Genomic DNA, 26890 nt, shown 5'->3' with positions numbered 1-26890 from the left:
GCAGCAGCACACACACAGAAGGAAGGACATCCCACATCATCAGCACACACACAGAAGGAAGGACATCCCACATCATCAGCACATACACAGGAGGACATCCCACATCATCAGCACATACACAGAAGGACATCCCACATCATCATCAGACATACACAGAAGGACATCCCACATCATCATCATCAGCACATACATAGAAGGACATCCCACATCATCATCATCAGCACACACACAGAAGGAAGGACATCCCACATCATCAGCACATACACAGAAGGACATCCCACATCATCAGCAGCAGCAGCACATACTCAGAAGGACATCCCACATCATTGCATCATCCCCCTGGGACTTACTTGGAGCGCACTAATCCTATCTACTATTTTAGACTTCATATCTCTAAGATCTTTATCATGGATCTCTAACTTTTTTGTTCCAGAAAAGGTATCTTTATATTTCCTGAGTGTTTTGTAATAATAATTGGGTATTTTTCATGAAGATTACATGTGGACACACATAAGTATGGGGGTCTGTGCATGCACGTGTGTGTAGGTGCATGCAGACAGGGACGGGAAAGACCCTCAGATGGTGGGTAGGCTTCAGGTACCTTATGCCTTTGTTTTGAGGTAGGGTCTCTTGCTGGCCTTGAGCTTTACCAAGTAGGCAAGACTAACTGGCCAGCAACCTCCAGGGGGCCACCTGTCTCTGGCTCCCATCACCGCTGGGATTTCAGGTGTCCCCTACATCAGCTGTTTACATGGGTTCTAGGGACTGAAGTCAGGAACTCATGTTTGCAAGGCACGTGCTTTACTTAGTGAACCACCCTCCCAACCACTTATGATCATAATTTTAAAGAGGTTATTATTAGCATATCAAAATCACTGCCTTTAGTCAACTTCCTTCTTTTCAGGTATTTCCATATCCAGTTAACAATATAATCATTTTTAAGTTACTGTTTTGGGCAAATGCATTAAGAAAATGCTACAAGATTTCTCGCTAATAGCTGAAGCAATCATAACAGTAGGAAGACAAAATGTGAACTGGCTGCTGCGTGAAACCACACACAGAACTGCTGAGACTAGAGGCAGTTCGAGCCAGAACATGCCAGGCCGTGTTCCACAGCCACACAGCACAGGAAAACACAGAAGACTCATTTTCAACTTTCAATTTTCACCTGCCCCTTGGAACCGTGGCATGATTCTCTCCCATACTGCCCACAGGATGTCCAAGAGTGAACTATCAAAATAGATTTTCTATGGTATGAGACTAACTACAGATGGCCTTCTTTCTCCTAACCATGGCAAGCCAAACAAGCATCCCCAAGTGCATGGACTAGGTCCAGCTTCGGTGGGTGTGACTTACCTTTGTCCCTTTGCGGCCAATGCTCCCGTATCCCGGGCTGCCATCATCACCCTGTAATCAACGAAGCCAATCAAACGCACCCAGACTAGAAATAGAGGCGGGCTTACTTACGGGAGGACATGGCTGGTAGATTTTTGGGTTTAATCAGGGACAACTAGGCAGCAGGGTCCTCTAGCTGGTGGGTGACAGGGACACTAAAGATGGTGCTAACAGCTCCTGAACCATAGACTTAGCAATTAGAGCTACTCGTGTAGTTGTGAATGTCAAGAGAATACTCTGGGCATCCCGGAATCTTCCAGGAAAGCCAGGCAGTCTTCTTAGCCAACTCTTTGGAGAGTTCTGTACCTTAACACTTCAGCTCAAATCTATTTCCAGGTCACTGAACAGAACAAACACTGCAAACCACCCACACACTGACTACTGTCTGATGCTTGTAGAAGCCCTGGGCCATGTGGGGAGGATGGAATGGCTTCTGATAAAGAGGTCCTGCAGACAAAAGGTCAGAAGGGGTCATGAGAGTATGCTACATGGAAAGCTTACTCTGCTTTACCATCTCCTGAGAAAAGCTGCCTTGGAAAAGCTGGCCAATCCGAAATGACTGTGATGCCCAGCTCAGTTACAGCTAGGACTCTCCAAGGCTAGACCGAGACAGTGTCTCTAAAGCTCCTCTGAGCGTCCCTCAGAAATGGCACAGGCACCTTCGTCCTGTGAGTGAATGTTGTCCTCTAGAGGTCCTGTGTTTGAACACTTGGACCTCAGCTGGTGGTGGAATCTTCATGGGTGGAGCCTTGGAGGAAGTCAGCCATTAGGAGACCTCAAGGTTTTATAGTCCACTTCCTGTTCACTCTCTGCTTCCTGACTACAGAAGTCATGTGGCCAGGGTCCCAGGCCATTGCCTATTTTCCTTCCCAGTCATGATGGATCTAGACCCCTTGACGTCTAAGCCAAAACAAACTTTTACTTTGCTGTTCCTTCTTAGGAAACTAACTAATTCACTACTGAAATAAAAGGTTAAAAAGACCTGGTTAAAAGTAGTGAAAGCCAACCTACCTGTAGGCCCCGAGGACCTGGAAAACCAGCAGCTCCCTTGTCCCCTGGGTCCCCAGGTTCTCCCTGTCCAATAGAATAATGAAACAGGTCCTAAGTCAGTTGTTTTGTTAGAGACAGGATCTCATTCTGAGTCCCAGGTCAGATTTGAATTTGTGGCAGTCCTACCCCAGCCCATCAGTGCTAGGACCGAGGTAGGAATCCCCACACCCAACTTCCATTAGGTTGTTTGTGTAAAGGCAAATCAGAAATCATGGCACCAGGCACTGTTTAAGTCCCATGTGCTGCAGTAACGGGTTTGTATTCAGGGTTGCATACTGTACGAATGACAGGTAAGGAATGGCTGTAGCTGGCCAAAGAGGCCTCCTCCATCCATCACATGTGTGCATGTGTGTGTATTTCCACGGATGTGGGTATAATGCATACGAAATGAAATTACTCTGTAGGGTAGGATAAAAGGAACCAAGAAAGGGTCACAGAAATGGATGGAACTCAGAGCTAGGGGAGAGTGAAGGAAGCCAGGCACATCAAGATCGTTATTAAAAATGGGAACTTTAAGGTCGGGTGGCTAAATTAGGAGCAAGGCCAGTACTCCAGTGCAAACCAAAACCCCAGAAGACTGATTTCTTGTGTCACTACTGACCGAGATGAACTCCTATCTGGGCTATACTCTAGTGCGTTTAAACTCAGCGATCCTGCGCTCTGTGTCTGGCTCTACCAGTAACTGAGTAACCATTTATTTGGCCCTGGGGAAGACATCTGACTTCCCTGCTTTCCTGCCTTAAAGTGGATGTTCTTGAACTTGAGTCAGGTGGGAGGTCTTGAAGCACGTATTGTTGACTCCAGCATGAGATTCATTCAAAGGGGGTGGGGATTGGCTGTTGCACAGACGTCCTAGATGCTTGTGGGAGCACAGGTGACCCCGAGGACACTCTGAGAAAGCGAGTCCTGGGGATGGCGACCTCCATCGCCCCCTCCTATTCTGCATCACCCCCCTATTTCAGAACCTGCGTTCACAGTTCTCACACCCATGGGGTGACCTTTCTGTTCTTCAAGATGAGTTAAGCACCAACCTTAACAGAGAGGAAGCTCGACCAATACGACACCGACCAGGTGGTGAGGATCAGCAGCCATAGAAATAAGGCCACACTGCGTGTTCTAGCCTTAATAAGATGCAGCAAGAACAGCACTGTATCCCTACGTTCTCCTTCCTTAAAGCCCACAGACCTGGTCTAATCAAAACTATCAGGCAAACTCTAATTGGGAGCCATCCCACAAAGGACCTGACCGATGCTCCTCAAAGCCGTCAAGGTCACTCAAAAACAGAGTCTGAAAAAATCTATGGAGACATCACTTTGGGGGAACTCCTGGGGACCTGGAACCAAGACCAAATACTAGGGAAACAAGGGACTAAAGAATGGGTTTGGGTGAATACAGCGCATCGGTATTGGTTGTCCTTTGTGCCCAGCACGAGTGACCGCAGCTAACAGGTGGGGGGGGTAAATGCGTGGGGTGCTGAGGACTCCTGAGACTCGGTCTCTCTGTGCTGCCTTTCTGCACATCTAAAACTGTTCCAAACTAAATGTTTTATTTTCTTAGACAGCAAGCTCATCTTCCTTCATGACCCATTCACATTTTCCCAAGTGGCTGAGGTTGGTTTATAAGCCATGGTAGATGACCTGCTTGCCAGAGGTCTTCCTTGACTGTTTGCACTCAGACCTCTAGGCTGATACATCTGCTGGCCTCACGGCTGAGTATTTGCATAGCTCATCCTGGGAAACAATTTTGCTAGTTTTTTATAACAGTAGTAAGATTCCTTCCTGGATCATGATGGGGACATTTTCATGGCACTGAGTGGCTAAGATGGTGAACTACATGCAAGGATAAATCAGACACACACACATGTACACACATGTGTGCACACACACACACACACACATGTACACACACGTGTGTGCGCACACACACACACTCACTGCTTCATCCAAAAGGAAGTTTTATTCTCACCAGGGGTACCACTTCCCTTGCAGCACACCACAGGACACAAAGCCAGTACAGGCTCCTCTTCTAAACTATCACTTTCTGACCACTCTTGCCACACCACGTGCCCCAAAGCTCCTCCTTACGAAGGTGATTGTCCTGGTTACCCTCGTATCTTATTACACAGACCAGCAAACTGTCTTCACGTTGCTTCCCACTCTCCTCCGTCACAAGCCCTCCCTGGCACTTCTCCAATACAAAGGCAGCTGTGTGTGCCTCAAATTCACTCTAGCAAGAAACTCCTCCACTCTCTGAAAAGCTTCTCTAGTCTGTCTCAGGCGTTCATTCCCCTCCTTTCTCTTCTCCCCATTAACACACTGCTCTCTTCCTCCCACTGAAAACACACTCCAAGCTTTCCTGGACACCATCAGGCTCAAGCAGAGATAGCCTCTTCTCCCCTTTAAAAGAGGAAGCCTGGACTGCATAGACATCTGCTCCGTATCCCTGTCTCTGCATCGACACTGTGTTCACTGCCTGGCAGTCTGACTCGTCCCTCTCTCCTGTCCACGGCTGCGCTTGGGGGCTTAACCTTCAAAGCCTGTTCATCACCAGATGAGATGGTATCTTTCCTGCTTCCCTGCCTCCAGTTTCCTGTACTGGTAGATCATCTTCCTTTCTCTCTCTTCCTTCTTATAAACAGGCACCCTTAAAAGTCCCTTTACTCTGTATGATTCAGAAGCCTGCATCTCCAAGCTGACCTAAGCCCTGCCTCCAGCCCCAGGGCCAAAGATTCCCTTCCTTCTCTCTCTCTCTCTCTTCCTCACAACCTCTGCCTGTGGGATGGGGTCACTGTTCCCTGGGATCCCTAGGTTTTCTAGCTCTTTCCCTCCGCACCAGTTCTCTCCGAGAAGAGCTGGATGGAGCCATCACACCTCACGTTTTCATCCTGTCGAATCCTCCAGTCACTGCTGCTCTTGGGGACAATGAGAGGGACCAACTAGTCTCCTTGTTTCCAGGCCCTCACCCTTCAGAAAACCAAAACCATCTTCCCTGGGCTGTCCACTTCATATCTCCTAAGGGTTGGGCTGTGTCTGTACAACTGCTTCGAAACAAGTAGACAGCCCTGTACCAGAGACTGAGGATCCAAACACAGACTACCTTGCTCTTTATGTGCCCGCCAGACAGGAAAAATTTCAGGCAAATATTTTTCTTCAAATAATTTCTCCTAGGATGCTCTAAACCCCAGGTCTTCCTGCCCATTCCTACCCCTCCCCATTTTCCTTCTCTGCTCTTCAAAGTGTTTGTCTTCCAAGGCCTCTCGAAGCGCGAATCCTCTTTGATGTCTCCTTCTCCAGCACAGAAATACTCCTAACCACTTTGTTTAAACCTCAATTTCCAACCTCTTTCCCCTTATCTCCCATATGCCAGAGACGGCTGCCCTCAAGATGTTCTAAATTCTTTGGGCCTGATTTCATGCTCCATGTATCTTGCTCCTAGACTTGCATTCATTCATAAATACTAAGTTCTTGGTCCAGGCCAGGCTGTGTTTTGAGCACTAGAGATACACAGATGACCCTGCTTGCCTGTACCCAGTTTTCCAGCACAACAGAAGCCTGAGCCTACGGTTCACATGAGAAGGGAGAAACAAGAGAGGTAGGAAGGAAGGGATGGTACGGAGAGGACGGGAGAGCAGCCTTCTTCCCCTGAGAGCCCTCAGTTGAATGGGGTGTAGCCCCTCGTGCGGTTATGCTCCACTGGAGTCCCTGACCTCATCCTGGTCCACACCCAGGTCCTTAGAGATCTCTGGCTCTCCAAGCATCAAGCCAGAGCTTAGGGGCAACAAGATGTGTTTTCCTTTGTGTTGAAAGGGCTCTGGCTCAGCCAGCCAGCCACAGCTCTCTCGGGTAGCACAAACTTGAACATCGGAGGGGTTGAATTAAAGAATGTGACCTACTTTATTTCCTTGGCTTCCCAAGTGGCCTTGATTCCCCGCTTGTCCTCCGGGTCCTGGAGGCCCCTGGAATGAAACAAGGATTGATACAGATACAGTGAGACAAAGCGCAGCTTTCCCTCAACACTTTTACACATCTACAGAAAATGAAGTTCAGATGGGAGAAGACTTACAGGCTGAGCTGATCCTGCTCTGGAAAAAAAAAAATATATTGCGGCTGTCAAATAAAGACTAGTAAATAAAGGAAAATTAATAAGTAACCCCAGCCAGATGTGGCCTAAATGATTACACTTCCTTGTGAGTCTGCGTCCAAGCAGAGTCTAGGTTCCCACTGTTTCGCTCAGGGAACAGATGTTGCTGAAGTGTCTAACATTAAAAAAAAAAAAGCTTCCCAAAGGGTTGGTCTTTAAAGAAGGCTTTCTACAACAGGCAAGGACTAATTTTTGTTTGTTGTTTTTTAAAGGCATATTTATCTTCATTTGCAAACCGTGAAATGTGCCTTAGAAAGCTCAGAAAGTTTCACTAAAACCAAAGAGCACTGTGACAAAAGTTGTGTCTGTGGGCACAGGCTAAAGCTTCTGAAACGGTTTCAGAAAGTGCTAGCAGACAGCAGTGCCATCTTGGGGTCCTCAAGCAGGGCCACCACTAGGCAGCACTTACTATAAACACTTGTCAAACTGGTACAAGGATCGAGCGCATGGACCATCCAGCCTACATCTTGCAGGATGGTGAAACCCGACTATTATGACATGGACTACATATTGCTCTATGCCTGGCAGGGTTTCCTTCAAAATATGACGCACACTCTATGCCATAGCCCACCTCTTTTTGGCTTGGAGAGGTGATTCAGTGGGCCAGGGTGTTTGTCACAAGCCTGAGGACTCAAGTCCAATTCCTGGAACACACGTGGTAAGAGAGAACCAGTTCCTCCAACTGGCTCTCTGGCTTTTCCATGTGGACTGTGGTGTGTACACATGTGTGCGCTCTCACACAAACAAATAAAAGTATAAGCTACACTTATTTAATTCAGCAATATAGATACAATATTATAGTAATAAAAATATTTATGCAGTCTTTACTATGCAAGTAATGGTTGCAAGCATTTACATCTATCAAACTATTTAATTTTCACAACATCCAATGAAGTAACTGCTACTACTATTCTTTTGCAGGAGATGTCCAGGGTTAAGTAAATTATCCAAGGTCACACAGATGAGACAGACACGCATAAACCCAGAACCAGACCCAGACAACCTGGCTCCAGATTCAATGTCCGTGACTACTATGGCACAATCTGGGAAGACAACAGAAATCTCGCATTGTTCCCCACATTTGCATGGAACAATTCTGATCCTTCCTCCTAAGACTCTTTTCCCCTTCCCTCCACACCTTTTTTTTTTTTAAAATATAGTTTCATGTAGCTAAAGCTTGAACTCCTAATCCTTCCGCCTCTGCTTTTTTCAAACTAGCATTTATTTGCATATATTGGTCTTTGACAATTTCAGACATGTGTAAAATAGAGTCTGATTAGTCTCATCATCCCTGCCCCTCTTCCTCCCCCCAGTCAACTCCTCTTCCTTACAAGCCCCCTTTTCCTTAGTCCCTTTTTGTTTTGTAACCCTCTGAGTTTAACCAGGGCCATTAAAAGAACCGTGAACATGAAACTATCCAGTTGAGCCTGGTGGGTTCGACCTACCTCCCGCTCAGGTGCTGGTCCTACAGAGAAGAACCCAATGCTTGGTTACTTCTAACCTTGCTGGTGTGCATGCTACTAGCTAAGAACACATATTCAAGGAACAGTTACATCTCCAAGTACAATCAATATTTTTGACCTGGTTTCCCACTGGATTTCCTAGCATTTGGAAATTTTAGAGAAACAAAAGATGGGACACAAAAAAGGTACAAAGGACTCTTTCATTCCTTTCAAAAATGTCTTCCTGGGCTTAGTACTTGGGCTTGCTTCTTAATTGCAGACACATATTGGCTGGACTAGCACATCTCACTTATGTAGAACACCGAGTTCTGAGTAACTCAATAAGCCTCCGGTACGCCATCCATCCAAATCACATCCCTTTCAAGATGCAAGTCCCAGGAAAAGCTTTCAAGCCTGCTGCTAGAAAACACTGTTCTGTTGGAGGGTTCTTCCTGTGCCATAAAACAATACGGGACCTATGGCGATGGGTTTGCAGAGCCGATAATGAACAACACTCCCCTCTGCGCCTGACTGTTTTTGTCTCTGTGAATTTTCTTTGGAAACAGCAATCTAGAGATCCCATTCATCATGTCCCAAACACAGAAAATTCCACTTGTCTTCAAAACTGCCTTTTAACCGGCTGACAAGCAGGATATTGCTCAAAAACCAAGCCGGGGAAGAAAGGGAGGTTTTCCAGCCAGACAAATGGAAGTGAACTAGAGAGACGTGCCTTTGACCAGCTGGCAGTGCCAAAGGCTGGATGATTTATGACTGTGCCACATCCTGCCAAAGCGAGATTAAAGGGACCCACGGATGAAGGTGTCTCACGGGGCAAATGAAAGAATTACTCCAACTAACAGTCTTGGATACCATTTTGGATCCTAGCGCAAAAGAAAGACCAAGGCCTTTGGATTTCAACTCATTTACATATCCACATCAGTATTTGATATCAACAGATGAGATATGTCTTCCTTTGTCCTTACTATTTTCTTAAATAAAAATCTCCATTGTGGTGCTGGCCAGTTGGAAATGAATTAAAGAAGTGAATGCAGAAGAGTTTTATCACCAGTTTAATTCTGCTATCCAATTAGGAAGTTTTCATGCATTTGGAAAGAGCACTTTCATCAAAACCAGGAACAAACCTCGTCACAGGCGGTTATTAATGTACTTTACACCACTATGTCACGGCATACAACTCTATGCAAATAGCCCCTTAAATATTCTCATGATGAGCACAGTCACTTAAACGTTGGGCCTCTGCCCAGTTTAATGGATGCAAAGTAATGCATTCCCTTGATACTGCTAATAGCGGAGGGTGGAGGTCCCAACTAGGTCTCGTTCATTCATTTCCTGCTTGATTCATTACACAAATGTATTAAACTCTGCTGTGCCGGGCACTGTGGACCTAAGCTCTGGGGATGCAGCATAAGCAAGACACCAACATGGATGGAGCTTGCAACCCGCTGAAAGAGACCAAAAGATAGATACATGCTATGCTAGCCATAGACAAGGAGCCGACCACATAGGGCCTTGCTACTCAACGTGTGGTCCAGAGCTGCAGCATCAGTATCAACTAGGGACACACCGAACATACAGAACTCCAAGCCTCAGTCTAGACCCTCTGTGGACCTGCACCCTAACACACTCCCCTGGGGATTCTGAGAGCATGCTGAAATAGAAGTGTGGGTGCTGGGTAGTCATTCCCAACTCTGGTGTTATCTGAGGAGAATTTAGAATTATCAACGCCATGTCTTCACTTTCAGAAATTCTAAGGGTTCTGAGTACAGCTCCAGGTAGTAAAATGGTTTAGTCTCCCTGGAAAATGATAATTTTTCAAAAAAAATCCCCAAACTTTTTTATATGTATGCATGTGAGGGTATGTGCATGTATGCTATATGTGTATGGGTGCCTTGAGGACCAGGAGAGGGTTTGGGATCCTCTGAAGCTGGAGTTACAGAAGGTTATGAATGTGGGTTCTCTGGAAGAATTAGCAAGTCCTCTTAACCAGCAAAACAGCTCTCTAGCTCCCCCAGGAGGTGGGGTAGGGAACTCCAAGTGGCTTGTGAGCAAGTGATAGCACCCAGGAGAAATTGTTAACCTCAGCCAAGGACCAGAGGCAAGGATGTCTACCTAGAGGAGATTTTCTGCCTCTATTAAGAGTCTGTGTGGCAAGTAGAGACCGGGGTATGATGCATCTGCCACTTCTCACACCCAGGTCAAACTTAACACACTTGGTCTGCAGGCAGTGTGGATTTCACTGTTAGAGAAGAACCCTACTAAAAGCATCCACCTTAAAGCCAAAGTCAAAACCAGATGCAGCTGCTGCCTCCTTACCTACCTGGGGACCTTTCATTCCCAGAAATCCTCTTTCTCCTTTCTCACCAGCCTTTCCTCTCAGGCCCTAAAAGCACAGAAAGAAAGTGTTATTTTCTCCCTTAGCGAGAACTTGAACAGAAAACTTGTACGTTAAAAATCAAACACTAAGTCAAGGTGACATAGAAACTGGTCAGGAAGCCAAATCATGCTGTGGCTACTGCGTGGGTCTTGAGTTCTTCCTCATCTGCGTTGGTGCACCACAGGACAGTCTGAAATTGAGGTTCTGGAGCCTGTATAGCTGAAGGAGCTAGGGCATGGAAGAAACACCCGAAACTGAGATTTTTAGTCCTGCCAATTGCCCTTGGCCTTCAAAATTAACTGAAAGCCATATGCTTTTTATGTGGAAAGTGTTTTTCTTAATCATGTAAATCAGGAACCAGAACCTTTCAATCCATTTCATATTCAATAACCACAACCAAGATGGGTCATAAAAAGATACATTCCATAGCAAGATGAAATTTAGATATTTCTACTTCTGGAAGATTCTATTGCCTGAGTATTATGGCTTCGGTAGGTTGAAGAGAAACTTTCTTCATGGTGTGTTTGGTATTTTGCTCCATTTTAAATTGTGCTGTAAATAAAAAAGGTTCATAAACCGAAAGAAGGAAGGCTGGCTGTGACTCGCATAGCACAAGATAAAGGCAGTCAATTTATGGGGATGCTTTCCAGCGAGCCCAACGGCAAATGTTTCTCACTTTAAAGGAAGAGAATTGAGTGTTCCTTGGCAGGCATGTAAAGGCAAATAAAGGCAATCAAATGGGGGGGGGGGAGACAGTCTGAGGGGAAGGCTGTTTACCATGCCGAAATCATGGCGGCATGTCACAAAGTGTCTCTCTGATGTTTTGATGTGTTCTGCCCAACTTCCACACACAAACTGCCAACCTAGAATTCCTTTATTTTTGTGTACTTGCTTTAAACCCTCAAACAATCAAACCAATGGTTGTCTTGCCTAACAGTGCACCTGTTTTTCATACATTCAAAACCAAGCTGAGAGAGGAAAAATACTATTCTAATGGTCTGACTTCTGGTCCCTTCCCTCCTCCTTTGCCTCCCCACCTCTTTCCTTCCATGCTGGAGACTTAACCCAGGGCCTGTACATGCTACACAGGCATGCCACACATGTGTTCCACCGCTGAGTTACATGCCAGCCCAGCTTCTTTCTTCCTTCTCCGCATGTGCTCCCTTCCTGTCTCACTGTTGACTTGGGCCGTGCTCTGTCCTCTCTGGCACATGTGCCTCCCTGCTCATACGACCAAAGCAAAGCGCCAACTACGGCTTGCTCCTCAGAAAGGAAAGTTCTGGAGATAGCTCCTCAGAGGAGCGAGCTGGAAAGGACAGGCAGGGTGCCACGCTATAGATCACCCCGCTGAAACCTCCAGCTGCACTTAGAACAAATTTTTCCTTGAGCTGAGCCAATGTTTCAACACCATGGTTATCCCAGATACAACGCTGAGCTCTTACAGTGCTAAACTGACCACAGTCTTCAAATTCAAGGCTCAATATTTTCCTTGGCTCAAGGACTCCTGGATTATCCTAACGATCCTGCCCAGCATGTTCATCTCTTTCCACTTCTTGACAGGGACAGAACTCGGATAAAAGAGACAAAGTTCTGTACAAATCAAGACTCATTGCTTATTTGTTTTATTGACCTAAGCATACTCCCAAGCCTCTGTAATTCTGCAGGCTACATGAAGGGGTCGATCCAGGCTATAGGTTCTCCACACACAGATGCTTCTTTTTGCTCTATGCATACCTGAGGGCCCTTAAGTCCGGGTGAACCTTCAAGTCCATCTGGGCCTGTGATGCCTGGATTGCCCTGTGGTGAAAAAAAGAATTGAGCTATCAATCCATTAATGCTGTCTCTTCATGTGCAAGATTAGAAACTTCTTTTCAGTGGCAACAAAGAGTCTTTGCAAACACTGAAGGTTTCTTTCATCCTTCAGATTGTGGAGCTTCCTTCTGGTGCGACCATGGGACGGAGGGTGGGTTTATTGTTTACCCTCCTTGTGCTTTTAATCCGAGCATGTGTGCCCTGCAAGGTTCTAGGCCACAGCCGCTCTTTCTTAAAGAGTGAGCTTTCAGGAAGCAGTGTAGGGTGTACCGCCAGGGTGCACAGAGGGATGGCCACAGCTGCTCTTTCTTAAAGGGTGAGCGTTCAGGAAGCAGTGTAGGGTGTACCGCCAGGGTGCACAGAGGGATGGCCACAGCTGCTCTTTCTTAAAGGGTGAGCGTTCAGGAAGCAGTGTAGGGTGTACAGCCAGGGTGCACAGAGGGGTGGCCACAGCTCTGCACTTGTGTTTCCAGGGCACTCAGAATATCCCATTTTTATTCAGCTTTCAGTGTGTTCTTTGGGTGTCTATGGGGTTTTCACACAAATTCTAAGTCGGAGAGGATCCCTTATTACAAATCCAAGAAAGGTTACTTAGAGTTTGTGCTCAAAAGCCAAACAAAATGAAGCTTAACCATTGGACTAAATGGCATCTTTGATCATTTTTATGTTTAAACATTTTTTAATTGTTGAAATTTTTAAATAAAGTACCCCAATTTTCCTTTCATTTAGAATTCTTAAAATTGTAGCTAATATTTTCCAACAATTTATTCTACAACCAGTGTCATCAAAAACCAAAAGTTGAAGTTGGGAGGAGATATTGCCATCTTTATTCTAGCTCCCATTTTGTGAGTGAGTTGCTTACCATCTGAAGTTAAGAGAAAGAAATTATCACTGACCTGTGGGCCTGTATGTCCCCTTCGGCCATGAACTGCCTAAAATGAAAGGGGAAAGATAGATACTCTTAGTTTAGAAAAGACGCTGCACGTATATGATTTAAATTAGCAGTGGCTACCCCAAGGTATGGACATAAATAACTTCCACATTGTGCTTAACTCATTCAATTACCCGGCGCATTGTGAAAACAGCCAATCTGAATTTCGATGCAGGTAACTGAAATCATAGACAGCCAGAACCCAGAGATACATGGAGAACTGATCATAGCCAGCAACCCACCTCCACTAAACTTGACCAGAGCTGCTTAGTAGCTGCAACACTGACCTGAATCCCACCTCCACTAAACTTGACCAGAGCCTCTCAGTAGCTGCGAGCTGCGACAACGACCTGAATTTTAAATTCTTTCTTATTTTCCCCCAAGAATTGCAAAGTAAGGCTGGAATCAGGGAAGGACCAGCCAAAGGGCAGGGCGCCAGAGGAAAAGCTGAGGATTGCCTCCAGGCAGTTCACATCACTCTAAGACCAGAACTCAAAGAGCCAAACTAGCTTGATTTTTAGAGCCAAGCAATGGGATTAGCTGTCAGAAAGCATCTCAAATATTCAAAAGTGACTTGATTCATTGTATCAATAAAACACCGATCCAAATAACATTGTTAAAAAGGGAAGGGGAATTTTTACTCTGTGTAAGGTCAAAGTTCAAGGTGCATTTCCAATCATAGTGCACAATTCGGAAAATCAAGAGACAATCACATTTTCCTGTCTGACTTGGTCATATAGTAAGGTCTGAGCAAAACTCACATCTAGGGTTACACAATTCAACAGCCACCAGACAGCATTGTCTCACTGGAAACTCATGTGACGTGTTCTGATAGGCCAGTGTTGCTAAGTGTGTTTCAAACTAGGCTGGCATCTAAGGGGCAGAGGTGTGTGCAAAGGGACCTGTCCCATTTCTCTCGGACAAGAATGAGTCATCTTCAAGGCCCCAATTCTCTGCTAGATTAGAAAGAGAAGTCGTTTTTTAAAGGGCTGGATGATGGCCTAGGGTTCAAGAGCACTGGTTGCTCTTGTAGAGGACCCTGGTTCAGTTCCCAGCACCCACAGCAGGCAGTTCCAGGGGGTCAAAAGTCCTCCTCTGGCATTGATGAGCAACTGCACACATGTGGTTGCACACATGTATGCTGGCACGCGCGCGCGCACACACACACACACACACATATATATATATATATATAAAGTTTTTAAAGTTTAAAAAGAACCTGTTCCCTCTAGCACAATGAATTGCCCCCATTCAATTCGATTCCATGTCATTCAGAGACATATCCAGCAGTAGATCACTTCATTCTGAAGATATCTGCCACCCTTTGAAGGTCAATTGATGGGACGCAAGAGAGAATAAGCATGCGTGCAAGCTTGGGCCTCCGCCCCCCCCCCCCAATGCACACACACAAGCCCTGAATCTCTGACCGCAGGAAACCCTCACTCTGAGTATTGGGGGAGGAGGGACAGACACTATCAGCATTTACAAGGCAGAATACAGCTTATGCCTAAGGATGGGAAGACAGTTTCAAAGACAGAGATCACATCCAGTCACTCCCGTAGGAAAATCTCCCTAGAGGAAGAAGAGATGTCTCCAAGATTGGTTTCAGGGGATTTGTACACAGCCTGGGTAACAACTTCAAGGCGGAAAACAGGAGGGGTGGTAGATATAGGCCCAAGGACAAATTGAGAGGCAGACTGCCGTGCTAGGGGTCTGACCGAGGTTTGTCCCCTACTACTCAGTGTGGCATAGTTATTTATCATCCATGGTTGGAGCAGGTTTTATGGGAACATAGCTGGCTGCAGCGGAGGAGCTGAGAAGAATGTCGAGAAGAATGCAAGTTACCAGTCGGTTTTAAGAGCAGCCCTCCACGTGAAGAATGTTCCTCTCCTGCCAGTGTGTGACACGCCAACATTTGCGCCTGTGTAGTAAGTTGTTGGCCTTTTGTGTGTGCTCATTTGCTTGTGTATGTAGATGCACATGTGTGAGTATGAGCATGGAGGCCAGAGGCCAGCTTCCCGTGGCATTCCTTAGCTGTCATTTACCTTGTGTTTTGAGAAAGGGTCTCTCCATTGGCTTGGAGCTCACTGATGAGGCTGGGCTGGCCAGCCAGCCAGTATCAGGAGTCTGCTAGCCTGGCTTCTCAGTGCTGGGATTACGGGGCACCCCCATACCTGGCTATGTTACGCGGACTCTGTCTCAGTTCTCAGGCTTCCCTGCAAGCGCATCGCCCCCTAAGCCATCTCTTCAGCTCTGGTCCTCTGTGACTTTAAGACCTCATTTTTGAAAGGGCTCAGTGACATAAATTACTATACCACAAATGCCTCTCTGGTGTCCCTGTCCCTCCTAAGTAAAAACTGACCCTTGTCCCTGGTCATGGGGGTTTAGGCCTAATGGAGGAGACAGACTTTAATCTAACAGCCATAAAAGAGAAGGGAACAAACCCGGAAATGGCCACCTAGCATGGTCGCTGATTTAAGCTACAAAATCATGGGAGAGGGACCTTGGCAAACAGGAGATATAGAAAGCAGACAAGGAATTGAGGCGAATGATCTTGCAGCTTTTCCCTTACATTTTCAAGTGCTTTGCATAGGAAAGACAATCACAGACCATCAGAAGGTTGCACACAAAGACAGCCTGGGTTCCAGTCACAACCCAGACTGTATTTCACAGCAAATGTGAGTGGGCACATCAAGAGAGGAAAGTCCCCTTGGGGCAGCGGAGAAGAAAATGATGCAAGACACAGTCCCCAATTCTACGTTCCTTTTGGCCTGGCTTTCTGGGTACCTATGAGGACCCCGTTTTCTGTATAGGCATGACTGATTCTGGACAAAGAGTCTGGACAAAGAAGCAAGCAACATATTAATGGCAGACACCCCACGAATTCTGAATCTTACTGGCAGGCTCATCCCCAATGATGCTGCCCTGGAGCACTCTGGGAGGCCTGTAAAGAGGTTCCCAGGAGGATGAATGGAGAAAGCACAACCAAAGCAATCTGGACCAAACTGGAATGAAAGGCTGCTTTGGTGGAGGCCACAGTTGCTTCTCATTACCCCTGGCAGAGTATCTGTTCTCTTCCTCAGCAGTCTGGTCCAGACACAGCCACCCCTCCCATTTCCCACCAGTGCCCGGGGCTGTGCTTCCTGGCTGCTGTCCTCCCTCCCTGCCCTTGGACCAGGCTAGTATCTTGGCTGCCTTGCTCTGATATCATCTTGTTCACCCAACAGGCCTGCCTCCTTTCCCATCAGTGGCCTTCAAGTAGAAGAGGGGTTTCTCTCTCTTTCTTTCCAAGAAGCAGTTAGCAAAGTCTGGGGAACATTTCTTGTTGGGTGTGCTGCTGGCACCCAGGAACACAGGTCAAGGGAGAAATTTACATCTTCCCATGTATAATGTAGCCCTTCACCACAAGCGATGCTTCAAATAAATGCCAGCATGCTGGAGTGGAGAGACTTTGCTATGGTTTACCCCCTGGTTCTGATTTCCTGCAGAGAACTCTAGTACTCAGCGAGTTACCGGTTCATTGTTGGTGTTCAATGTTTGCCAAGTGAAGAGAGATGGCCTTGGAGCAGCAGGCCTCCATTTCCCTGCATGCCACCCCCACCCCCATCACTGGGCACCCTCCAGTCACTTACTTGCCGCATTTCCCACCTCTGGCCACCCTTCAATCACTGCCCCACCCTCCACTGCTGGCCATCCTCCAATCACTTGCCATGTTCCCCACTACCGGCTACTAGCCCATCACTTACTTGTCAAACCCTGCCCCTGCCAATAATGGCCACCCTCCAATCACTTGCCAATTCAGCAGGATTTTATTGTACTAAGGGTTCTTCAATGTTCTCCATCTTCATCTAGATGCATCTAGACCCATTTTGTGGGTATATGAAGCACTAGTAATGAAACTGCAAGCTTTGGCCATATTAGACAGGCACTTGGCCACAGAGTTTCACCCTCCGCCCAGTTTCTACCTATATTTTTATTGTTTTATAAACAGATTTTTTCTTTAAAGAAGAATAACTTCATTGCAATTATAAAAATAATAAGCCCTTATGAATGCTGATCAAATAAAAATGTTAAAATCACCCCAAATCCCCCATGCAGCAGGGGTCAGAGAGAGGACTCAGAGGTGAGAGCATTTGCTGCTCACACAGAGACCCAGATTCGGTTCCCAGCACCCACATGGTAGCTCACCACCCTCTATAACTCCAGTTCCAGGGGATATGATCTGACCCGCTCTTCTCACCGCTGAGGGCAGCAGGCCAAGGTACACATACATTCCTACAGGTAAAACTTTTAAACATTTTTTAAAATGCCTAGAGAAGAGAAATAATCATTAGCTTTTTGATAGCCATGATTCCTGATTTTTCTGACAGAATTCTTCAACAGTGGCACTTTTATTGAAAAGGGGACAGTGTGATTATGCTATTTTAAAATTTCAGTATTGAGCTGGAGAGTTGAGTCAGCACTGGCTGCTCTCCCAGAGGCCTCAGGTTCAGTTCCCAGCACCCACAGGGCAGCTCTCCTTCTAGCTGCTCTCTGCGGCCCTCCACAGGCACTTCATGAAATGGCACACATACAGACAGACACTTGTATACATAAAAAATAAACCAACAAGAACAATAAAATAAATCTAAAAAAATGTAAGTATTGTATCTACTTTAACTGGAAAAGTGAAAATAAGAACTTGGAGCCTGAAGACAACATTTCTGCTATGCAGTAGATTTGCCGCTTCCTTCTTGCTATTGCTTTGTTCCCCAAGCTCTTCCAGGGGACATCTTTCATGCTCTATTGTCCTAGCAATTCTTTTTTGTTGTTTTTGTATTTTGTTTTTTTGAGACATAGTTTTTCTGAGAGCCCTGGCTCTCCTGGATCTTGTTTTGTAGACCATGTTGGCCTTGAACTCAAGCGAGTACTGGAATTAAAGGCGTGTGCCACCACTGCCCTGGCTTTCCTGGCAATTCTTTAAGCTTTTATTCAGAACAAAACTGTGGGTTTCATTTCTTTCAGACTTGAACTATTTGCCAGAGTTCCACTTTCCCCTTGAGTAACTCCTCTTCAAATGGGGGAGGGGAATGGGGGAGGGGCTAATTTGTCTTTTGGACGTGACCCCCTTTCATTAGCCATCTGATTCATCGACATCAAACATTAGCCATCTTTAGGACCCCTGTGGACTGAAGCCCCCTAGAGAGATGTGGTGGGTCATGGAGACACTGACTTTGGGGCTAAGGGAATTCTTGCTTTTACATCTTCCTCTATCTTTAAGCACTTAGGAAAATCTTAGACTCACATGAAGCCCCCAAAGGTAGCAGTTTGCCTGCGTCATAATCTCTACTGACTTCCTGTCTCCTCGCTCTTTGCAGCCGTCCTGGCCTCAGCTTCTGGTTTCCTTGTCCCTTCTGCCTCCTCTGCTCCCTGGGATGTATGGGGCTGTTCCCTGCTCCTCTCAGAATCAACAATGAAAATCTGCAGAGCTGTGTTCATCAGCTCTTTCTGGGTGGTGACTGTCACCTTGAGAGAAACCTGACCCTGGCTTCAGAGCTGAGTGGCTGTGGATGGATTTCCTCCCTACAGTCCAGGTGCAGAACTAGCTGGGCAGTATTAGTCCTTGTCTCTGGCTTGAAGGCGGGGTCACGGTTTGTGTGTTTTGATTTTGCTGAGTTGCACAAAAGAGGACTAGTTGAGGCACCCTTGGTTCGTCAGTTGTCAAAAGTCCTGCTTTGACTCCTGCATGTCACAGAGACATCTATCTCCAAAGTGGTGGCTCTCCTCCTCAGAAGCTGTGCAGTTTGGTGTGGCTTCTGGAGGCCACAAAACAGTAAATACACATCCCCTCACACCAGGATTTCCTGGGTGATATTCTTAGCAATGAAAATAGTTTGCAGGGGGATGGAAACCTTCAAGGATGCCCTTCCAGAAAGCCAAGCGGGGAGGACCAACCCCCTCATCTGCATATGCATTAGCAAATTGGGTTGCTAGCAATCACACTGTATGTTCTGAATGTAATCTGCGCCCTTTCATTTCCTAGCCTTGTGAAGAACATGGGTGTGCTTCCAGAGGCAAAAATCCTTTCCTGATGGGGGATAAGAGCTGGTTTCATCAACTGCATCTGCCCAGAAAACACAATGCATCATAAGCGCCATCCACTCAACCAGTGTTCTGTTTGTGCTCAATTTGAAGACATTATGTATTTCGAGGGGTCAGGTGAGGGAATTCAAAGGAGGCTGGATAGCTAAACAAAGAATGAGAAAGAAAATGCTGCAAAATGAGACAAAATTGGTCTAATTTAGACTCTAATGCAGGTGTGGAAGCGAATTCCATTAAATAATCTCTTATTGGATAGAGGCTTTCTGTTTGGAATCTTTGTGCACTTTTCTAAGCAGTCATACATAGAGCATTTTAAAGCGCGGATTTAAACAAAACCAATAAAATAAACTAAAAGCAAATTAATATCTCCCCACCCCCGCAAAGGGTTCCACAGTGTGCTGGCTGGCTTTTGTCAACTTGACACTAATCTAGACAAATCCAGGAAGAGGGAATTTTAATTGAGCAAATCCTTCTATAAGACTGGCCTGCAGGCACATTTGTGGGGTTTTGTCTTGATTTGTGATTGGTGTAGGAGGGCCCAGCTCACTGTGGGTGGCGCTACCGCTGGACAGGTGATATTCAGTTGTATAAGAAAGCAGGCTGAGCGAGCCAAGAGGAGCAAGCCAGTAAGCTGCATGCCTCCATGACTTCTGCTTCAATTCCTGCCTTGAGCACCTGCGCTGACTTGCCTTGGTGATGGAGTGTGACCTGAGAGTTGCAAGCTGAAACACACCCTCTCCCTCCCCAGGCTGCTTTGGGGGTGCTATCTCAGCATCAGAATCCCTAAGCCGTCCAACAACCTAGTCTCTAACTCTTGGTTACCAATCCCTCTCTTCATTTCTTTTTTGCTAACTGTTTTGTTATTTCCATTCTTTTTAATTTTTGAGAATTCCATGTGAGTACATTATATTTAACATAATCCCTACCCTTCCATCACCCCTTACCCCAAGACATGACAGGGATGTTACACCCTTTCAAATCTCAACATTCTGTTGTCTAAACAAGTCCTGCATGTTGACAACAGCAGTAGACCCGTCAAAGCAGATGAAGAACTTCAGGCTGTCAATCAATGGCTGCTGAGGAAGGAAGAATGGGTTTTCTTCCCAGATTTCTTAACAGACATAAAATTTGGCAGACACTGGAGCTTGGACATCAAGTAACATCACTGGCAACATCAGGTTATTCATCAAGTAGGCCAAACATTGGCCACTTTCCCCCGATTGGCCACACTCATTGGTTTTCTTTGTGTGGCAGTCTTTCCCTATGCATAATTTCCCCTGTAGCCAGCACTTTCTTATCCAAACTTCAGGGACTTTACTAGGCCAGCCCCATCCTGAGATAGCATCCCTGACCCAGTGACCATCCCACTGACTCCCCACAGTCAGCCACTGTCATCACAACTCAAGCTATGGGACCCCAGGTCTAGAAGTTTCTTTCCTTGAGGAGCTCTTACCGTCCTTCTTCTGGAGCCTGGTGTCCCGGGAGAGCCTGGCCAGCCTCTTCTACCCTGTCAGAGGAACAAAAGGATGTGTAACCACAGCATCCCATCACTGATGGGGTTCTGACTTAACACCTGCTCATGTACAAGAAGGGCTCATTCCAGGGACGGGGTCATCTTTCCCTGAAGTGTGAAACTATCTTCCATTGGTCATCAGTCTCATCTCTGTGTGTGTCATGGGGAACAGCCCTGCAACTCCAACACCATGGTTTCAGGCTCCAACTGCTCATTGACAGTAATTCATGTTGAGACACAACTCATACCGCCCCACTCAGTCACCTAGCATGGCATGAATATGGCTGGGAGGCACTGCTTGTTGGTGTCTTTGTGCATGTGTGGGTGTGTGCATTTATGCGGGGTGCGTACATATATTCGGGTGTGTGTGGAGGTCCAGATGTTGACAGAGTGTCTTTCTCAATTGCTTTCCACCTTATTATTTTTAGGCAGGGTCTCTAACTGGAGCTGAAGTTCACAGATTCAGCAGTACCATCTGGTCAAAGTGCACAGGATCTTCTTGCCCAGCGCTAGGATTACAGGTGTATGCCACAACATCCACCTTTTCAAGTGGGTGCTGAGGATTTGAACTCAGGTCCTCCTGCTTTCACATGAAGCACTTAGCCAAGTGAGCCATCTTCCCAGACCCCAGTTGGGATTTCTACCTTTGGGCTGCTTTTTTGCCTATCCTGAATAGATTAACATCTTCCCATGAATAAAGCCTCAAAAGCACCCCCCCCCACACACACACACAGTTCCTTATGCCAACTCCATGCAAAAGTATGGAATAATTTGTTAACCAAGAACACACAAATATTTACTATATTCTGCAAGGAAAAAAAAATATCAAGGTTTCCATAGAGTGGAGCCCTGTGTACAAAGTGAACCATGGACAGAGCCCGAGAAAAAAGACAGCACCATCGACTCCTTCCTACCACACCAGGCTCCTTCCCTACTAGGACTCCTCAAGGGGGCCTGCTCATTAAGAGGAACCAGACACCCATTAGCCACATTGCTTTTTAAATCCTAAATAATAGGATAAGGGATTAAATTGTGATCTGCGAGACTGCAGTATAATCCCTAGAGATTTGCCTTGGGGAGGGGCCACCCATACCAGCTCTTTTCATCACAGGCTAAGGGGGCGAGTCTTCCTAGCATGTGTGTCCCGTGGACACTGGGAAGGCCATCAACCTTGCTCGACCTTTAACAACAATCTTTCTATTAAGCCGGAGCTTAGATGTTGGTGTTCATGAAGGCCAGTCATCCCAAATTTAGAAGTTGACAAACAATGTTTTTAATGTATCACAGCAAGAAATAAGCAGGAGTGAAAGGTTTTTTTTTTCTTCCTACAATATTTTTTCTGCACTAAGTATATTCTCTTAGTCCCAACTCCTCCCCAGGTGTTCTCTATTCTACGACTAAAGCCTTAAGTCTCTCAGCCTCTGCAGAACCTCATGCAGCAAGCTGACTACCAAATGCCCACATAATTACTTGTCTTCCACGGTCTCCTTTCAAGCCCTTGGGTCCTTGTATGTCATTATCAAGTCCAGGAATCCCCTACAAAGGAGAAAATAAAGAGAAAATGAACAGATTTTTAATGAATTGCAAATTCATCGAAGAGAGCAGAAATGGGCAGAAGTGACAAGTGGCTTATAAACATTTGATTTGCCTCCTTGGCTTGCTATGAGCAGACTCAGAGTGGATACCCAAGGTGGACACATGGGGAGAAAGCAAGATCTGGGCACAGAGGGCATGACCAAGGGAAGCAAGGGGGCAGGGCTGTGTCCTACTGTAGGGCTGAAACCAGCCCATCCCTTAGCTTTTCCGTGAGTCCTAAGCAAATCTGCACTTGAGAACTGGTAGGCTTACCTTCTTCTCTTGGGAGAGTTAAATCCTTGTGATGGGTTCATCCCAATCACACACACACTCTGACCCATGCTGAGGACCACACGCCTGCCACACTGGATAAGCAGTAACAGTTGCCAGGGAAGGGAGACACTGGGGGAGCTGCCTAGGAGCTGGCAAGGAACCCTAGAGATGTGGATTTTGTTGAGTCTCCCTCTTTTGCTAGGGTGGCCTTCCAGTGATGCAGCTGCTCCCGAGTCACCCATGCTCCTGTAAATAACCCCTCTCATGTTCCCATAAGAAACTCCAATAAACTCACTGGCTCACTAGGCTAGACTTGGGTGCAATCATTTCCTTGATCTGTCATCTGGGTGGACAGATGTTTGTTGGTGTTGCTTCAGGAAAGGTCTCAGAACACCCAATATTCATCCCAACATCCCAGCATCAATTTGCTGGAAACAGCACCATTGTGAGACACCATCCTTAGCAGGCAAAAACCATAAAGTTTTCTAACTTGGGGTGCAGGGACCACAGTCGAACTGTAAGCGCTTGGTGCTGAGACCATCCATTGAGCCAGTCAAGTTAATCGATGCTCCAATAAGCCGAGAAGGAACAGCAACGATGCAGCCCTGCTGAGGGCCAGCTGCAGGGCTGCTCTGCTGACTGCGCCCGAGATTACCTCCAATCAATCAATAAGTAATTTGCAATCACCAACAGGGATGAGGCACTGTTCCAGACACTTAGCAAGCCTCTATTAAAAAGTAGTGTTTAGACAGGGATGTAAGTAGCTTATAAGCTAATAGGGAGAAAGAGAGGACTCTGGATTTATGGCATGATTGCTATTATTAAAATGTGCAGGCACATTTTGTTTTATCCCCCACCCTACCAAACAGGATCACTTTCTACATTTTCATTTCCTCCTCAAGCTGAAATACGTGTCTCTTAAGTCACCAAACACGGACATGCCTAAATCAAACAACTGGATAGTGGTGTTCTGGGGAGGAAGATCAGGAGAAGGAAGATCACGGCGAGATTTATCTATTCACTTATTTGTCTTGAGACAAGTCCTCTGGCATAACCTTGGATGGTCTGGAAACTCTCTACGTAGACCAGGATAGCCTTGAAGTCTGCCTGCCTCTGCCTTCCCAGTGCTGGGAATAAATGGGCATGTAAACACGCCCTGCTCAAGTCTAGAACTTTATTCCACTGAGCACACGAGGCCCTTAATTTGAAGGATAACATATAAAGAATTGCACACTTTGTGGGCACTTGTGTGCCATAACGTATGTGTGGCAGTCAGGGGACAATTCCCTGGAGTCAGCTCTCTCCATCTACCAGTGTGTCCCAGGACTGAACTTGGGGGCTCAGACTTGATGACAAGGGCCTTTACCTACTCAGCCATCTCCTACCAGCCCTTCTGCTTCATAAATAGTTATTTTTGATGCATGCCTCACATTCAATTTTGACACATAGTGCACCAAATTGCCAAGAGGATATCCGGCAAATGTCCCATCGATGCCCAGGTTTCCATACCCTTCTTCAGCATCTTTTAAAACAGGTTTTTATAAACCATGGGTTTTCTAATCAATACATGGTATAATGACCTTGCTCATGTGGTGGGAGAGGAGCTCACTATAAGATTTTTGATAAATGTGTGGGAACTGTAAAGATTATGCTCATATCCATAATACATGTCACCATCCAGATATTCTGTCCCTAAACTATATACTTGATATAATGTGTATACCAAAGGACATGCAGAAGAATCTTCACATCAGTACTATATTAGTATAAATGATCCATATATCTATCAATATGGATAAATACCTGATACACACTCAACGCAATACTGCATGGTAGTGAATCAAGTGATCACTACTACAGACAACGTGAACGCATCTCATGGTCATAGAGCAGAGCTAAAGCAGCCAGATGCAGAAGAGTGAACACACAATGATCCTAGTCACGCTAAGCTCAAGGACAGTGCAGACTGATACCCTGAGCTAGTACAGTGGTGACTCTGGGAGGGTGTGGGGCGACTGGAGCATGCACAAGGGGACTTCTGGGATTCGGGTGTGTTTTATTTCTTTATGTGGGTGATGACTGCACAAGCATCTTCCCATGAATGAGCCCACACTTTTAAAGTTGGGTACTGTAAGGCTGCATGTTACAGCTCGTCAAAAAGCCCCAGAAACATTTTCATTTCTTGAGAAAGTCCTCGTTCATGGAGGTTCTGGAGAGTCGCTAAACTGTGGGCACGGTGAGGGCAAACCCATGGTACCAACTTCCACTGACACAGTGTGCTCACACATGGGTATGGGGTATGCCTGCTCTGCTGGGTTGGAACCTCGCAAGAGCAGAAACCTTACCATCCTGAGGATCGCCTGATAGAATCCTGGAATTGAGAAGGTGAGGCTGCTAGTCTCAAAAGACAGAGTCTTGGGGAGTAGACAAAAAGAGGGGACTTTGTTTCTCCCATGCACTGTATTTTGAGGAGTTTAGGAAAATAACTGGATGGACTAGAATTCCTTCCTCTTTTTGTTTTTTGTTGTTGTTCTGGTTTGGGGTTTTGTTTTGTTTGTTTTGTTTTGTTTTTTTTGAGACAGGGTTTCTCTGTAGCTTTGGAGCCTGTCCTGGAACTCGCTCTTGTAGACCAGGCTGGCCTCGAACTCACAGAGATCCGCCTGTCTCTGCCTCCTGAGTGCTGGGATTAAAGGCGTGCACCACCACTGCCCAGCTCTCTTTCCTTACTCTTAAGGACAAAAATAAATAAAAAGAGGACATAGGCAAAGAAACATTTAACATCTCCCCTTAAGACTTCAAGGCTGTAAGCTCAGGAGTATGTCCACGGTGCCTTAAAATGAAACACCTTCCCTTCATGGAAGGGACCCCTAATTATGGTACGAAGCCCATGCAGCCCACCCAACCCTCACAGCCCATACAGATCTCACAGCCCCAACACTTACTGGATCTCCTCGCAGGCCCTTTGCTCCACGGTCACCAGCAGCCCCTCTCTTGCCTGGACTTCCCTGGAATTAATACAGACCAGAACAAGAACAAGATGGGAGGCTTTTTAATAAACTTAATAAGCATAAAGGACTTAGATCCTCTCTGGTTTGGATAATTAAATATTTTTCCACTGAGGTTGTTTTTAATCTGGAAAACGGACCACAAATAAGCAACTTGGCGTCAAATGAGCAATTCAGTGTTGACGTCCGTTATTTACTGCACTCGTGAACTCTGTGCTCCCAATACCTTGCTCGTCACTGTTCTACAAAGGATTTTTAAAAAATATTTTGTTTTAATGAGGCAGCAGAGACTCGAAGTTCACGTCAGTTGCCCAGGGATATCTCGCACCAGCTGAAAAGTGGGCTTTCAGATCAACTGCTCACACCATGAAGACTCAGCAGAGCCTGGGAGGTGGCTGTCCCCATGTGCCAGAAGGAAAGGAGTGCCGTTGACTCTCTTCAGCTGCCTCACTCCACAGACCCCAGTCAATATCTCCTCCATGTTCTTAATGTGTTTCTTCCGTGACCCCAATACTTTTTTCCTCCTTGAATCTGGTTCTTTCTCACATAACTGTGAATTAATATCCAATCACAGTGGGCAAGGTTCTCTGTCAGTGTGTTTGGGGGTGGTGGTTGTATTGATTATACAGGGGCTCACTACGTAGCCTTGGCTGGCTTGGAACTCACTATGCAGATCAAGTTTGTCTCAAACAGCTACCTGACTCTGCCTCCTGAGGATGCTGGGACCAAAGGTATATGCCACCATGCCTGGCCCTTCCCCAGTGCTGAGTGCTGAGACCAAAGGTATATGCCACCATGCCTGGCCCTTCCCCAGTGGTGAGTGCTGTCTCACTCCACAGGCATCAAGGCAAGGGAAGGCATGTTGCCATAAGAGACATAAGACCTCAAGACACCACAGGAGACCTTGTTTGTTTCTTGTTGCCCTCTGCAGAAAAGGTATAGCCCATGTGCTAAGAATCATATATACGCCATATAGACCTGAGTCAAGGTTAGTCACCTTCAACCATGAACAGCAAAAGCCAACAGACACATGAGAAATCAATGTTTACTGTCATATGTGATCAGGTTTCATGATTACTTGTCTCTAAACAAGCCTGGAGCCAGAGCCAGTAGACATGCCTAGGGCAGTTTTACGTTATAAACCCTCCTTTCCCCTAGAGTGCAGGGTTCTAGTTTCTGAGTCTCGATCCCTACCTGAGATCCCTCATCACCCTTTTCTCCTCTTCTTCCAGGAATCCCACTGTCACCCTAGAAGATGGAGAAGGAAAAGCTCAAATT

General features: G+C 46.2%; 1 protein-coding gene across 1 annotated transcript in view; it reads right to left on the bottom strand.

Annotated features, from left to right (window-relative positions):
* Positions 1 to 26890, bottom strand: part of Col6a6 (collagen type VI alpha 6 chain) — a 102878-nt gene that overhangs the window by 42139 nt on the left and 33849 nt on the right. The window contains exons 16-25 of the mRNA XM_075964792.1: positions 26807 to 26860; positions 25550 to 25612; positions 22230 to 22295; positions 20700 to 20753; positions 13131 to 13166; positions 12157 to 12219; positions 10366 to 10428; positions 6338 to 6400; positions 2407 to 2469; positions 1357 to 1407 (exon numbers count right to left, since the gene is read on the bottom strand). Coding sequence (XP_075820907.1) covers positions 1357 to 1407; positions 2407 to 2469; positions 6338 to 6400; positions 10366 to 10428; positions 12157 to 12219; positions 13131 to 13166; positions 20700 to 20753; positions 22230 to 22295; positions 25550 to 25612; positions 26807 to 26860 — 576 coding nt within the window. The remainder of the gene's footprint in view (positions 1 to 1356; positions 1408 to 2406; positions 2470 to 6337; positions 6401 to 10365; positions 10429 to 12156; positions 12220 to 13130; positions 13167 to 20699; positions 20754 to 22229; positions 22296 to 25549; positions 25613 to 26806; positions 26861 to 26890) is intronic.

Source organism: Microtus pennsylvanicus, chromosome 3, assembly GCF_037038515.1.
Source record: "Microtus pennsylvanicus isolate mMicPen1 chromosome 3, mMicPen1.hap1, whole genome shotgun sequence".
Lineage (NCBI taxonomy): Eukaryota > Metazoa > Chordata > Mammalia > Rodentia > Cricetidae > Microtus > Microtus pennsylvanicus.
Note: the sequence above shows the minus strand (reverse complement) of the source record. Positions and strands in the feature narration are given on the sequence as shown.